The 16889-nt window shown below is 34.9% G+C and overlaps 2 protein-coding genes across 3 annotated transcripts; one reads left to right on the plus strand and one right to left on the minus strand.

The window, feature by feature from the left end:
- Positions 1–4623: 4623 nt before the first annotated feature.
- On the plus strand, positions 4624–8352 carry LOC118033834 (mitochondrial adenine nucleotide transporter ADNT1). The gene is made up of 8 exons (XM_035038958.2): positions 4624–4944; positions 6064–6112; positions 6279–6442; positions 6561–6598; positions 6936–7048; positions 7146–7259; positions 7476–7820; positions 7920–8352. Exons 1-8 carry the CDS (start codon positions 4787–4789, stop codon positions 8001–8003), a joined length of 1065 nt encoding a protein of 354 aa, XP_034894849.1. The 5' UTR covers positions 4624–4786; the 3' UTR covers positions 8004–8352.
- A 155-nt stretch (positions 8353–8507) lies between these two features.
- On the minus strand, positions 8508–14259 carry LOC118033833 (uncharacterized). 2 transcript variants are annotated; one of them, XM_035038956.2, is made up of 4 exons: positions 14107–14259; positions 13541–13595; positions 12110–12295; positions 8508–11918 (listed from the first exon to the last, which is right to left on the minus strand). In XM_035038956.2, exons 3-4 carry the CDS (start codon positions 12207–12209, stop codon positions 8728–8730), a joined length of 3291 nt encoding a protein of 1096 aa, XP_034894847.1. In that variant the 5' UTR covers positions 12210–12295; positions 13541–13595; positions 14107–14259; the 3' UTR covers positions 8508–8727. The 2 variants fall into 2 exon arrangements, with proteins under 2 accessions (XP_034894847.1, XP_034894848.1); XM_035038957.2 differs by lacking the exon at positions 13541–13595 and having other exon boundaries at positions 14107–14255.
- Positions 14260–16889: the final 2630 nt, after the last annotated feature.

A 16889-nucleotide genomic window follows, 5' to 3' on the forward strand; every position in this document is an offset into this window, starting at 1 on the left:
CGACAAACTACACCGGATTATTATTATATGAGCTGGTTGGTACGTGATCTCATCGTCAACTTCAATGATTCAGAGAAACATGAATGGATTACCTCATCAGTACCTTTTTTTTTAATCTTTGTATTTTATCAATGTTACTTCAAGTGTAATTGATATTTAACAAGATTACTTTATGTATTCATTGTTAATAAAGAATAAAAAAATTTATCTGATATATTAACAGGTGTTCATCAAGTTTTTTCATCCAAGATATCTAATGAAGTCGTAATATGATATAATTTATAATTTATCATGCTAAAATACTCATTAACGGCATATGAGGTTTTCTTGAGTAGAAGTTGGGGATTAAAACAAGGTTTTCTAAATGATTTCTTACACACAGCAGCATGATCTCTAACATTCAATTCAACCCGGATTATATTTGAATGGATTACTGCAAAACGAGGGGAAGGGAGACAAGAAAAGTAGGTACCCATTTCCCTGCTCTTCAAGGATGTGCTAATTTCTATGTAAAGATTATGAAACCTTACATTATTTTCTTCACATTTACAGCCCTTTTCGTGTACAATGATCCAACATGGGCACATGAACAATAAAATCCATCACCAGGCTCTCCGGCCTTATGATCATTCCTTTCCCTGATCGTTGTTCTCTTCCAGAAGAAAATCCTTATAATCTTAGATAACAATCCTTCCTTCTTGACCTCCAGACCCTTTTCTTGATCTCTAGGCGTTCTTGCATGGTCGATGACAACCCTTCCTTCCTTTTCAGGTCCACATGGAGAAGACAAGGCCAAACTGTGCCTATCAATGAGATGACCGAGTGAAGCTATTTCATACGAATCATACAAGGGACTCCCGCAGTCCCACACATTTATAGCTGCTTGCTCTTCCTTTCTTTTCCCCTCCATATCCTTAAAAAAACTTATTCTGTTTGCCTTTTGCTGTAAGGCTTGAAGGAGCTTTATATATATATATATATATATATATATATTGAAACGTGATCCTTCAAGTTAAAGCAAAGGATTAGTTTGCCTCCGCGTCTAAAAGGGAGGCCACCCACCAAGTCCTGCTTGGTGTTTTTGTGGTCTGCATTTCACATCCATTATTCTAATGCTTGTGGAGTCTTTATCCCTGAAATGAGAGAGTGAGTGGGTAGCTATAATTTCCTAGAAGAGAAGCGCTGCTAACTCTTAAGTGCCTATAAAACAGAACCAAAGATACGTGTGACGGAACTCCCATCACCTGTTTTTTTGGCACTTGCCAGTTGAATGTTTTCAGACTCATTAATTGCGAGCCACGCCACGGTCGGTAACATTTCCCTTTCAATAGTGAATTTAATACATAGTAGATGAGGAGATTATGAAGCAAGCCGTGCCTTTTCCTTTTCCTTTTGGTGCTGAAAGTTAATAAAATAAATTTCTGGACAAAAATTGAATTGCAGAAAAATTAAGGGACTGATTGGATATAGTTTGAAGAGTTAGAGGACTAAATTGAACTTTTTATGAAAACTGTGAACCCATTACTCATGTTTTTTTCCTTCTTTCAATTTTATTCTTATCAACAAATTTAAATTGATTATATTTTAATCTGGTCTTAGAGGATGCAATTCTCAACCACTTATACATGGTGTCTTTGTACAAGTGAAAAGAAAAGAGAGGGTGGTGGGCACTGAGCATTTAATGATAATATCTGGTGAGTCATCAGACGCTAAGCTCGTATCAACTTATCACCCAATCTTATAGTAATTGTTTTTGCGATGATTGTGCATTTTTAAAAAAATGAGATTTTTTTTATGTTTTTAAAATTATTTTGATGTAATGATTTTGAAAAAAAAATTTAAAAAAATAAAAAAATTATTTATAATATATTTTTAAATAACAAATACTTTAATAAAAAAAACCATATTCATAGTACCAAACACCACTTTAAAAATCACTATCAAACACGACTTTAAAGTTGGAAGTGATTCTCAGTCACTTTCATTTCAAGGGACAGAATATTGTCGAGGCCACCATACTTAAATAATGGTTATAGCTGAGAATGTAGGAAAATAAATAAAAATCAGGCTCCATATTCCTTCCCTTTTCTCATGCTTTTTAACGGAAAGTTAGGGTTACGGTCTTCAGTCAAAAACATTGATTTTGTGTTAGACCTTACCACAGTAAAGTCAGAAGTCTTGGGTTCAGAGTCTTCAGACCAAAGCCACTTGGCAATTTACCTTGCGGATGGATTCTCTTTTATCTCTTGAGGCTGCCATTTATGTTTCGCAGTATAATAATAGTTATTTCTTAAATAATATTTTATGTTAAAATATATGTTAATAATATTTTTTTATTTTTTTAAAAATTATTTTTGATATCAGAAAATTAAAATAATTCAAAATATATAAACTATATTAAATTTTTTTAAAAAAATTTATTAATCACCTGTTTATCAATAGAAAAATAATATGCTTTTACACGCCCATCCCATTCACTGCACACAAACACAAATATATTCTGATTCCTAAAATCTTATGATGTTGCTAACAAGTCTTTAGATAAGCATTTTATCATTACTTTATTGTATATATATAATATAAAAAAGAGGGTTCAATTACATACATGAAATAGCTAGAAAACTATATTTGAGTTTTCCATTTATCCATTCTCTATCTCTTGAAGCTACGGATTTCCCATCTATCAATCCTGTGTTCAGACTTCTTGGTCGGAAAACGGCGACAAAATAAGGACCCACACGATGACATTATAAGGCGATATATATCTAGTGACTTCTCTTGTCAAAATCAAGAGAGGCCAGTGCCGGTGCCGGTTTTCTTTAATTACCTAGCTAGGAAAAGGATGCCTGGATGGGCAAGGAGTGTTCGCATCCACACAAAATTGGAGACGAATTTTTCTCCGAGTGTTGCTTCCATGGATGTTTCAGGGCAGGTGTACTGTCTTTGACGTCGCCAATCCACAGAATTTGTGGACCTGGAGCATCAAATTACCTCCTTTTTTTTCGCACAATCGATATGGACGTTATGGATAATTCATAAACCGAAAAATTCCTCTCCACATTATAGGGTCAGCAATATCAACGATCCCCTAGTTTTTATCAAATTCAAGATGTTGCTTAAGAACTAGATGGTGAAAGCCAATATATTTTTTTTTTTTTTTGTGTCAAAACATACATGGAGGACTCTAATTCCTGTTTAGTGATCCAACAATATTTTTTTTAAAATTTTAATTTAAAATTATTATTTTTATATTTTTGAATTGATCTAATGTGATATTGTTAAAAATAATATTTTTGATATATATTTTTTTAAAAAAACTTTAAAATAATTTTTATCATACTATTAAATATATTCTTGTTAGCGATCATATAGATTTTTTGAATAATAAAAGAAGAGTATTTCCACGAAATTGTTTCAATTTTATATGATGAGGTATGATATATAAAGAAAAATTTCTTGCTCAAGTCTTTATTAAAAGAAGATTATTTTACATGGGATTGTTAGCATGTTATATATTTTTAAATGTATAATTTTTTTTAATTTAATTAAAATTTTATATCATTTTGGGAGCCCTAAAATTTTGGTTTTGGATTTTTAGACTCACTCAAAACTTTTGAATTGACAGGGTAGTTGTGAACTCTTGATCAAACATCACCTAAAGAAGACTGTGCTGTAAGAAATCAAACTAGTTTTTTTTTTCTTCTTTTTATGAAAAGAAAAAAAAGAAAAAAAGAAAAAGAAAAGAAAGCCTCGGTTGTTGGAGGTCTCATGGCTTCTTAAAAAACCCTTCTCCTCGTCTTTAAATAAATTATCTAGTCATGAAAATCACTCTACGCCTGTAATACCAAACTCGCACTGGGGGGTGTAATTGTAATTGAACCAGGAAATAACAGGTTAATAATAATAATGAATTTTGCCTACTTACTCTCGATTGCTTTTTTGGTCTCTCAATTCTATCTTCTATCCTGATCTCATCCCTCACTTCCTAATCTTCGTGCCATTTAGATTCTTTCATTTCTTGACATCAGAGAAGATGTCAAATCCCACCACCTGCATGGTCATGATGATGACACGTGGCATAAATTATAACTAATAGATCACATTCTCTAATAATAATTGAAGAGAAAACAAATAAAAAAAGAAACAAGCCAAAATATTTTTCTTTTTTTATTTTAAAGACAGGTTAGTCTTCAATAAATACCATAATTAAGTACATCTTTTACAGCTGATTTATGCAATTACAAAAAAACCTCTTTCATACAACTGAGTCCAAAATTAATAACATATAAAGTTTGTGATAGTAATAATGATTGTTTTTTAAAGTAATTTTTTATTTAGAAATATATTAAAATAATATATTTTTATTTTTTAAAATTTATTTTAGATATCAATATATTAAAAAATCTAAAATTATAAAAAACTAAAAAATTTTAAAAATATTTAATTTAACGGAAACCACCACAGTGGGAAATGATGATACGGGAACATGAAAATAAAAGAAGGTACCATGTTGATATAAAAGTAAGAGTAAAGGGACCCAATGGACCATTAACCCAAGAAATAATGAAAGGACGTTGTGTTAGGGACCACGTATAAATACAACAAAATCATTTTACCTGCGAACCCTTTCTCCTCTCTCTCTCTCACTCTCAAAACTGACGCCTCCATCTCTCTCTTTGTTAGCATATGCAAAACCAAACCAAACCAAACCTTCCCCAAATTAATCAATCTTAATAATCACACCAGTCAACGCCGGAATTCCGACCACTTTCCTAGGGTTCCGGTGATGGCATCAGAGGACGTGAAAACAAGCGAGTCTGCTGTTTCTACGATTGTGAATCTCGCTGAAGAGGCTAAACTCGCTCGTGAAGGCGTTAAAGCACCGGGACCCGCTCTTCTTAGTATCTGCAAGTCTCTTGTAGCCGGGGGTGTAGCCGGTGGAGTGTGAGTTCTATTCGTTTTTTTGGGAGTTTTTTACTGATTATTGTATTAAATAATCAACCTCTTTTTTTATCTTATTTGTGGAAATGATTGTGATTTTTATTATTTTTTAGGATAATATTGATGGTTTTTTGTTTCTATTTTTTTTGTCAAGTAAAGATTGTTGTTTGCTATAGATTTTGTTAGAGAAATGACGGGTTTTTTTGGGGTTTAAAACATAATTGCTATAATTAGGCAGCGAGGGGACTTTTTTTTCATTGTAATGATTTGCTTTTTTCCTCCTTAAAGAGTAAAAAACAGGATAGTGTTTTTTGGTTTTGCATTAAAATATGTAAAAATATACTTCAAGGTTAAAAAGCCTGCTTTTTTTTTTTTTGAAGATTTCACTGTTCTTTTTCCTTGAAAAGGTAAAGGTTTGACTCCTTATGTTATGATGGGCTTGTGAAAATCTAATTTTGGGTGTTCATTGGTACTCTGTTGGATATTGGTGGCAAATAAGGTCTATAACTAAGGTGTGAGTTTTTGTATTGTTAGTGAAATCCATGATTTTTAGATATTTTAACTTTTCTATTTAGATATCACTTGTTAGTTGATCGGAATCATTCAAATTACTGAGAAATAGCTTAGTTATACAATTCCTAATGCAAATGAAACCTGGTTTTGCCATCACCAATCATTTGCTCTGTCTACGAATGAGAAATTTTGGTGTATTGTTAATTTTCTTATCTGTTAAACCAGGTTTAGATTGGCTTTGGTCTATGGATGTGAGTTTTGGGTCATGGGTGGTGAATAAACAGCATATATGTAGAATGACCACAAATAAGCGACAACACAGAAATGAGTTAATGAAAAAAACGAGGGCATCCAAAAGAAAATAGAGGCGTGAACCATTGAGGATAAGGAATAATTGTCTAATATTTATGATCATTTTTCAGAAGGTTACGATCATGTAGTGTGATTGGGGATGTTCAGATTGATTAATTTGTACCACTGCCTAAATATGAATGGATAATTGATGTCATCACTGTACATTAGCAACTGAGTTTTCTTGTTTCGCATACTCAACACTTGATTGAGCATTTTCCTCTTTGAAGAAATTATTGTATGTGCTATCTGTTTCAGGTCACGTACAGCTGTTGCTCCTTTAGAAAGACTAAAAATACTTCTACAGGTAGTTTTTGTTATTATTATTAAGCAATTTAGTTCTGACATTCTGTATCATGGACAGTTACATTGCATACTGAATTTAATATTATTTTTAGATTTTCTCTATTATCATTCTGCATGTATGACTCTCTGTTTAACTAGAGTGATGTGTTTACTTTTGGAATATGCAGGTTCAAAATCCTCACAGTATAAAATACAATGGAACCATTCAAGGTTTGAAATACATATGGAGAACTGAGGGCTTAAGAGGAATGTTTAAAGGCAATGGAACTAATTGTGCTCGAATTGTCCCAAATTCAGCAGTCAAGTTCTTCAGTTATGAGGAAGCATCCAAGTATGTTTTGGCATTCCACCCTGATATTTTGTCTATTGGCTTCCAGCAGTACTCATTTCTACATATAAGTCTGCCTACATAAATTTTCTGTGTTTTGCTCCTTTTTTCCTGTAAACAGGGGAATATTATGGTTTTATAGGCAGCAAACTGGAAATGGTATGGCTGCCCCTCTATTTGCCTCCATATGTTATTCTATTGTATTTGTGAAGTTCCTTTGCTGGTGAAATCCATTTGCTATTTTCCAACTATTCATCACTATTTTATATGGAATTCTTATCCTGATTTTCCTTTTGGTGGGAGTGATGTCGAGTTTATTCATGCATCATTACATGTTCTATCATTTGTGCACTTACACAGCATATGCTCGTCAATTTAGTTGCACTGAACTCTGGTATTATCTTTAGCAAAGCCTTTTTTGGCTTTTAACTTGTATCCATTGAGGTTAATCAATTTCCAGCTCAACAATCATCGCGTATTAGTTTCCTTCATGCAGATGATGCCCAGCTTACTCCTCTTCTACGTCTTGGAGCTGGTGCATGTGCTGGAATTATTGCCATGTCAGCAACTTACCCAATGGACATGGTTCGTGGTCGGCTAACCGTCCAGGTGCTGTGATCTATTTATGCAATCGTTGTGAATGTGTGAAATGCTTTGTCATCTTACTATTTTGATGGCACAAGATTGTCCATATGAATACTTGCAGACAGACAAGTCTCCTCGTCAGTATAGAGGTATCGCTCATGCCCTCTCGACAGTCCTTAAGGAGGAAGGTCCTCGGGCTTTATACAAAGGCTGGCTGCCTTCTGTAATAGGAGTTGTAAGTAAATGGCTCCTTTTCTATTGCTTTCATTTGCATGTGCACCATAGAAAGCTATGTTCTTATGCATAGATACTCCAGATTTCATCAGTGTTGGGGTTTTCATTTCCTTCATTAGGTCACTAAACCAAAATTTCTTGTTGAAGCTGCACATATGCCATTTTTAGAGAACCATCTGTGTCGTTCATCTAATGGGCTGAAGTATGACATTTACAGATACCATATGTGGGTCTGAACTTTTCTGTTTATGAATCTCTTAAAGACTGGTTACTCAAAACTAATCCATTTGGACTAGTCGAGGACAATGAGTTGGGTGTGACAACAAGGCTTGCTTGTGGGGCTGCTGCTGGGACTGTCGGCCAGACAGTGGCTTATCCTCTTGATGTTATCCGACGAAGAATGCAGATGGTTGGCTGGAAGGGTGCTGCTTCAGTTGTCACTGGTGATGGAAGGAGCAAAGCACCTCATGAATATTCTGGTATGGTTGATGCCTTCAGGAAAACAGTTCGCCATGAGGGATTTGGAGCATTGTACAAGGGTTTGGTCCCCAATTCAGTGAAGGTCAGTGCACAAACTTAGTATTGATCATCTTTATTTAGAATGCTTTGTTACTTCATTATTTTCATCCAAGGAGATCTTTTTCTTTTTCTCCATTTGTAGGTGGTCCCTTCAATAGCAATTGCATTTGTGACATACGAGGTGGTGAAGGACGTTCTTGGAGTCGAGATGAGGATTTCTGACTGAAGTAATGAGAAGAATAATAAATCATCAGAGTTTTGTTACTTCCATTGCGAGGGAAACGAAAGTAATGTTAGAGGGTCAGTTTTAGGGATTATCTTACTTCGAGGGGCCAAGAAAGTTTAGAAGCCAATCTTTAGCCAGTGTTGATATTTCTCCCGTCTTATACACAACTGTCTCCATTTAAACCCATCCTTAGTTTCTAGATTTCTTATTCATACTCCTATGGCAATAAATATTTGTCGAAATGATGCATATCGGGTGCCTTTCTTCTAGATTATTTGATGTTATATTTTAGCAAGTTCTATTTGCGACAGCTTGTTCAATTGATATCCGCTAGTTATTTGGTGCTTCATTTCACTATCTGGTTTCGTTACTTTCCTTGGTTTTGCTGGTTTCCTCTTCCTGCTCATATACAAGGGCTGTCGCTGTCTAATGCGAATTTAACTTCTCTGATAGATGATGATTAGCAATCGTTGTTTTCATCAAATTCCACAATCGTACTTGAAATTATTTGGAAATGGCAGCATAAATTCTATACAATCAAAGTGATGAATCCGGTGCATGTTAGCTTTGACATTTGTACTGGCTAACAAAAGGAAATCACATCAACAAAACTCTCTGAAGGGAAAAAAATAAAAATTAAGTAATGAAGAGTAACTCGTCGCAGTTAAAAAAAAAAAAAAAAAACCCAATGAATATGCTGGAATGAGAAATGTCACTAGGGCTCCTAAGATGCCCTCTGGCTTCTGATGGGCATCTTTGAGAGCATTTCCCTTAGATAATCATGGCGACTTCGGTGATATTCAATCCATAAGCATAGCTGCCTTATGGCTTCCCTCTTCTCTTCTCCGAGGTCTGATATCCCCTCATCCTTCTCTTTCAACGTGTTCTCCAGCGCTGCCGCCTTTTTCTCCAGGTGGTTTACAGCTTTGGTCAAATTCTCCTTCTCCGCCCCTTCCATCCTCACCTTGACCTCTAATTGCTCAACCTTCTCCTTTAATGCCGATTCACGTTCTCTTGTATCTTGTAGCTGCACAACTAAATCACCCACTTCCTTTCTCAATTTTTCCTTTTCATTATTTGTCTCCAGGAACCAATTCTTTGCAATCCGGATCTCCTTTGACACTACCAAAATACAGTTCTCATACCTGTTACAATCTTCTTCGAATTTCATGGTCAAAACGTCCAGTCCTAACAAAGAACTGTTTACTTTTTCCGAGATATCTGCAACCATCCTGTGATAAGCTTCGTTATTTGCAGTGATTATCCCAGACAATATAGCAGCCCTTTCTTTGAGCACCCTCTTCTCTTGTTGATACCTCTCTTCTGCTTTTCTAAGGCTCTCCTCATTCTCTGTTAGTAATTGTTCTGTGATGCGGAGCTTCTGGTTTGACAGACGGAGCTTAACTTCTATATTTCGGACGTTCTCAGCCAAGGTGTTAATTTCATCTCCTTTTACTTCGAGATCTCGCTCCAGGTCCTCGATCATTTCTTCCAACTGCTCTACCATCTGATCTTTAGAACCCGCATTCTTTTGGAATTCTTCTGCCATGTCTTCAACTTTCCTTTCTGCTACTTCAAGACTAACCTTGCACTCCTGAAACCAACCTTCAACTTGCTTATGCTCCTCATTTAGCTTTTTGCGTGCCTCCTCCCGTTCATCCAGCATTCTCTGCTGCTCTGCAATCTGGCTCACGAACTCGGATTTCTGATTTTCCAATTCGGTTAGCTTTTGTGAAAATTCTTCTCTCTCTTTCTCAAACTGTGATTGCGTTTGGTTTTTCTCAGTCCGCAAAGAATCCAATTCCTGTTGCAGATTGCTGCCCTGTTCTGTTAAAGCCATTATCTGAGCAGAAGCTTCATTCTCTCCAGTTGTTCGTCTCTCCTGGAGAGAAGAGAACTCGAGATCTCTCTCTGCTCGTGTCTTTTCCAGTTCAAGGATCTTTTCCTGTAACCGAACCATTTCCTCTCCCAATAGTTCCCTCTCCTTGATTTCAGTACTTATTTGCTCAGCAAGCTCAGAGTTTTGGTTGCATAGGGCCTCCACCTCTAGTTCCAGATCATTGATTTGTGCTGTAGAACTTTCTTTTTCTGCCAGGAATCTCTGCTGATCTGCAGTCTTACTCACTATCTCCTCTTTCAGATTTTCTATTTGAATAAGAGATTCTGATATATCCAGAGTTTTTTTCTCGAGCTGCACTCCCAGTTCAGCTTTCTGGCTTTGTAGGGACTCCAGTTGCTGTTGTAACACGTTGACCTGATCCATAAGCCCCTCAACATGAATCGATGTTTCATTACCTCTACTTACCATCTGTTCCTCCAATTCTTCTTTCTGGGCACGTATAGATTCCATGTCTGCTAGCATAGTATTGACCTGCTCTGTCAAAATCTCTGTTCTAGATGATTCGTTCTGATTTTCCTCAAGTTTCTTTGTGAGAGCAGAAAGTTCATCTCCTCTCTCTTTTGACATCATTTCAAGTTCCAAAATCCGGGTTTCTAATCCATGATTCTGTTCTCCCAGTTGCTTTGCTTCAGCCATTTTGCTCTCAATCTGCACCTCAAGATCTCTATTCTGGGTTTGTGATGATTTCAGCTCTAGTTCCAGACCTCTTACTTGTACTTCCAATTCCTTTATCCGATCTGATGATTTATTTCCATGTATCTCGTGCATCTCTGCAAGAGACAAATACTCCCTTTCCCTGTTACCCAATTTCTCCTTTAATTGACCCGATTCACCTATGAGTCCATCAATTGTATTTTGTGCCTGCACCATATCATTTGAGATTTCAGATAGTTTCAAGGTAAGAGAGTCATTCTCTTCCTTGGTTACTTTCAGATTATGGATAAAATCTGCAACTTGCTGTTCTGCAGATTCCAGCTGCTGCTTTGTGATTGAAAGTTCTGCTTTAAGAGCTTCTAGTTCTTGCCCTGTGGCAGATTTTTCCTCCTGCAGCCAATCAGTCATGGTTCTTAAGTCTTCTGTGATCTTCTCACTCTCTTCATTGCTTTGCATGGCAGCCTCTTTCTCCAAAATCAAGCTATCTTTTTCTTTGTTCAGTTCTTCCAATTTTTTATACACTTCAGCTTCTATCATGCCAGCAGTATCTAATTTTTGCTTCAGTTCTCCATTCTCAATCAACAGTAGTGCTTTATCAGCGTCTGGCCTTTCAACTTCAAGCTTCAAATTTCTGATGATCTCCTCTGCTTCTTGTTTCTTGATCAAAGCTGTTTCATATCCCAACTTCAAAGCTTCTGCAATCTTCTCACTCTCTTCAATGCTTCTCGTGGCAGCATCTTTTTCCAAAATCAGTGTATCTTTCACTTTGTTCAGTTCTTCCAATCTTTGATTCAGTTCAGCTTCTACCATGCCGCCTGCATCTAGTTTTTGCTTCAGTTCTCCATTCTCAACCAAGAGTTGTGCTTTATCAGTGTCTGATCTTTCAACTTCAAGCTTCAAATTTCTAATGATCTCCTCTTCTTCTTGTATCTTGATCAAACCTGTTTGATGTTCCAACTTCAAAGCATCCTTTTCTTCACCTGTAGCTGTCAACTTACTCTTCAGTTCAGCAAGTTCTAGATTCGCAGCTTCAAGTTTTTGCTTCATGCCATCTATTATCTTTTGGTATTCGCTTTCCAAACGACCATTTTTACTGCCTTTGTGCTTAGAAGAATCATCAGATTCTGAGTCTGAGCTGGATGAAGAAGAGGTATCTTTTCCATGTTTGCCATGAACTTTCTTTCTCAGCTCTCCTTTCAGATGATCATATTGTCCATAGAGCGAATGGTACTGGTTCTGTAAATCCTCAATTAACTCAATAAGAGGCCCTTTTTTGGAGTTTTCTTCTGAGTGACCATCTTGTTCTTCAAGATCTTCCTCTTTGATAAGCTTCAAGATCCTTTTCACCTTGTCATCAATTTCTACAGAACAGGAAATGTCTTTACAGTTAAACATTGACCAAGATTACAATGGAAAGGACAAGCTTAAGGCACAAAACAATAGCATGTAAAGACAACTAAAAACGTGCTGCAAGGTAGGTCATAGATTTTCGTTTTTCCATTTTCCACAATGCCATTTCACAACCTCCAGAATTACTGATAAAAGAAATCACCTGTTTTAGTTTCTTTTAGCTGTTCATCTTTCTCCGGATCAATGTGACTTCCAAAGAGGGATTTTAATGACTCTTGGAAATGGTGCTTCTTCTTTGTCATCTTCTCTTCAAACTTTCAATCAACTTTCCTTGAAAGCTATGCTTTCAGAAATGCATTCTCCATCTTCCGCCAAAAATTATAAAAATCTGCATATCGGGGTTTAGATAATTAAACACAACAAGCTTCCAGCAGCTTATTCATGGTTTACCAAGTTTTAACGTGTATAAGCATTTAAATGAAACGGCTCACCTGTTAGAAGATAAATGATCAATAAACGACTAGCAAGATCAGGCATTCAAAGAAAAAACCACACAAATGAAAGCATTCAAGCAGAAAGTTAGAGATCTTGTTAAACTATTCAAATAGCGCTCACCAGGCTGTATTTGTGAAATAAATCAGTAACGATATTGACTTTGACCTATTCTAGGCTAATAATATTCTTTTGCTGACAGGCTGCAGCTCTTGGTTATCCAAAGTCCTAACATTATCGACAAAATCTCATCATCCTAAAAACAGGATAATAGTTCAGATTTGATGTTAATTTTGATGAAATTCGAAATACAGAATCAGATTTTGCTAATGAAATAAAAATCAATCCGGTCTGAATTGATAAATATGATCGTTGCTTTGCTACACCTAAAAGGCTCTACCTGCATGAGCTGCTGGTTATATAGATTAAAATGGCCGGTCCCTACTAAAACTCAGCTATTAAAGCAAATTACCCCAAACATTCACTGACATCATCATTTCATTAGATAAATTCAAACTCAGAACAAAACTCATGTCACATTTAGATTCCCCAATCACAACCAAGCTAATAAAATTATCCTCTGCTAACCAAATTTCAGATCCACCCATTTCCAAAAATCCCATGTTCCTTTCGCCATAACAAGTCCACTAAAAGAGTCTCCCCACCCCCACCCCCAAAAAAAAAAAATTTAAAACCGTGGACCCAACACACCAATAAACTTCCCCCTTTTTTAAAAAAAAAAAAATCATTTTTCAACTAAAAAATGGATAATTAAACAGCCAAACATGTCATTATAGATCTGGCACCACCTCATCACCACTGATAAGGACTCAAATCAAAGCACCCCCAGAATAAGATGTATCCAATTTATAGAATTCTTTCGAAAAGCAAAAAAAGACAGCTTAATATTATTAAAGGTGAGCAGTTGTTTTTGGTATTTTCTATTTCCAGTATATAACCACGGAGATATTTATGGTGCATAGTAACTAATATAAAAAACCAATTTAAAAACATTACTAATATAAAAAACCAATTTAAAATCAGAAAAATATCCAATTTTCAAAGATTTTAAACTATTTTATCGCGATAGAAAGCTACAAACCACATAAAGTTAAAATTACAAGAAATTTTTTTGACTTGCCACGAAATTTCTTTTGCTTTCGGTTTCAATCTTCCCTAGTAAGCTTCGCTTAGGCCTGCCAAAAAAAATCCGAAATTCGAACTTAAAAAAAAGAAGAAGGAAGAATTAAACTAAACAATTAACCAAAGAGATTCTCAACAAAAAATACAATCAATATTTAGAAAAGAAAAATTGAAGAACTTTACGAGAACTTCAACAAATCATGACCTTAACGTAATTCCTCTTAATCAGACCAACAACACAGTTAATAAAAAGATTAAAAAACATGAAACCAAACAAGCAAGCGAGCCAAAACGATTAGCATGAGCTAATCAATCACTAATTAAATAGTAATTAACCTCATCTACTAGAAACGACCCTCAAAACATCAAATTATCAAAAAGAAAGAACTTGATCAAGAAAAAAACAGATAAAAACAATTAACAAAAGAAAAAACAAACATGAAAGCAAGAAAAGATGAACTAGCATAAGCAAAGGAAGTAAAAATAAAAGCTGAGATTCTTAGTCAAGCAAGAATTACAAGCTAAAGAGAGTGAGATTAAGAAGTTTAATCAAGAATTAATTACCGGTAATTCACAGCTCAGATGAAACTTGAAAAAACGAAACGCTCTAATATTTGAAAATGAAAAGAGAGAGGGAGAGAGAGAGGGAGCGGGGGTCAGAACAACCGGCAGAGCATTTTGTACCTTTTTTCAATTACCACGTGGAGGGATGGAATCTTCGGGGCCTTCTCTATTGATTTTAACTACCTTTGAGATTTTATTTTCTTTATTACGCGAATGCCACCGAGAGGTTACTGGATGGAGGTGAAAATATCGTGAGTTGTCGTTGAGCAAAGCGGGAGATTTTAGTTTTTCAGAAGGATGATTGGTAGTTAAGAGGCCCACTTGGTTGCAACTTGCAAGAGTTGTTTCCCGCGCCGTAGTTGTATATCTTGTCTGGATTTTGGGTTTTATTCTCTGTAGCCACAGTACATTCTGCACTAATCATGCCTTGTTGAGGCCCACGTGGCCCACTTGGATTTTAATTTCGAGTGAGGGAAAAAAAAGAAAATCAATTCTACAAATTTCATAAAAAAGTTTCGGTAATGCTCCGTAACGAGGTATTCGCTATAGGGTAAAAAATTAATGAGAAAAAAAATGTTTAGTCAATGCATATGTATTAAAAAAAGAAAACATAATAATATTTAATAATAAAAAAAATAAGGTAAACAATGGCAACCTTTCTTTACCTTTTAATTTCGTAATATAAGTCATTTAATAAAAAATAATAATTTTTTTTAAAAAATCAAAACTTAATTTTTAACTAATAATAAAATCAAAACTTAATTTTTTAACTAATAACATTAAACTATTTTTTGTTCAACCTCAATTTCAATCACAGTTTTAACCAAACATAGATAAATATTAAATCAACCTCAAATAAAAATACTTTTTAGAAAATAATTTTTTTCAAACTACAAGCATAACAGCTACCACAATATCAAACCCAAAAAAATAAATTCAAAATTGATTAACCAAGACAAATGAGAATACTATCAACAGGCAATAACCCATTATTACAAAATCAAAGGCAAATAAACCCTTTTAAAATGACAGCAAAAGGGTAGATTCTTGAGGTTTTTTTTAGCAAAATGAGAAGAATTGCAGAATCCAACAGAACTGATTATAGAATTTTTTAAACAAAACGATTAACAGCAAAAGAGATATGATAGAAGGATCTGAGTAGAAAGAATGAGTATAAATTGAGAGATTTATTTATTTGGTTGTGGCTTGCTGTGGATGAAGATGGATTAACTTGATTTGAGTGAAAGTGGACGATCTCTGAGTGAAAGTGTGAATTGTGAGGGTTGAGGGAGCGGCTTAGGAGCAAGGAAAAGGACACTGGAGTTTGGATGTCAGGGTTAAAAAAAATAATGTATTTTTTTTTTTTTGTATTTGTAATACCTCTTAAACTAAACTGATTTGGTTTGATTGAGGTTTTGCGGTTTCAGGTTTCTGAAACCGAATCAAACCAAAAAAATTTCAAAAATTTTAATCGATTTTTTTTACAATTCATTTTATTTTTGTTATTTTTTTCATAGTTTTCTCGTTTTAATCGATTTCTCGGTTTTTTTCTCACCCCTAAATAAAACCACAAAGCTCAAAAATATGTGGAGAACAGATAGTGATTGAAGTATCGGTAAAGGTATGTGAAGAAATGTACTTGAGCTTCAGCCATTCTTATGAGATTGAAATTTGCAACTTTTTTTTGCATAATTGTCCTGTTTAGTCCACTTCAAATAGCAAGTCAAATGCCGACATAACTGGTAAAATGCAAACTCTCCTCGCTCCATTGAGGGCTGGCTATGCCCTCTTTTTTATAACCAGAAGAAGAAGAAAATTAAGCCATTAAAACCAATAAATAAGAGATGCAAATCATTAGAAAAATGAATCTGATGATGTGCCAGTCAATCAAATCCAAAGATACATGCACAAGGAACCCAGATGGAAAGATTGAGGATTTTAGGTGTTGTGATTATTTTCATGTTCATGCCCCTTTCTTCTCACGTTAGAAAAAGGAAGGATGGCACATTTCTCTTTTCCTTTTCAATCATATTGTAGGTCCTTAGGAACCAATCACATGAATTTCTTCCAGGTAAATAGCAAGAAACTGTAACAAGAGATTTGCCTGTGAGACACGAAAGAGGATTTCTACTGCAGATCGGAATCCATCGTAGGACAAGAGATTATCTGTAGTTAAGAAAGAGACGAAGACAAAACAAGACATTATGGCGCTTCTTTTGAGTCTCATACCCTTCTATGTTCTATTTTATTACCATAAAACCACCCAAAAAGGACCGCAACTTCTCGCCATGTCATCAAATAGCAAACTATCGCGATATATTGTTTCTTCAACTACTTCCCGCGCTTGAACATGTTTTCCGGATTAGAAAATTTAATTGCGGATTGAAATTGTTTTTTGCTCAATTTAATTTATGATTTGTTTAAATCATGAGAGAAAAGGAATTTGTTTGGCTTTAAATTTATTTAAAGTAATTGATTTTTATGATAAAATAATCTTACGACATGGCATGTATCATGAAAATCAGTGATAGGAAACACTTTAGACAAACTTGTGAGAAAAAAGTTATTAAATGATAAATGATTTAATAAAATGAAATTCATCTAAGATTTAATATGATATTTTAATTAATACATATGACTTTATCTGATTGTTTAATACACGGAGTAGAGGGTACTTATAAGATACTAGAATATTCTTGCACATCAGAATCCACCGACCAATAAAAAGAAATAAAAAAATAAAAATTACCACTTGAGCAGTAACGGCTCTAACTTTAAGAGAT

This window comes from Populus alba, chromosome 1 (assembly GCF_005239225.2).
Source record: "Populus alba chromosome 1, ASM523922v2, whole genome shotgun sequence".
In the NCBI taxonomy this organism is placed as follows: Eukaryota; Viridiplantae; Streptophyta; class Magnoliopsida; order Malpighiales; family Salicaceae; genus Populus; species Populus alba.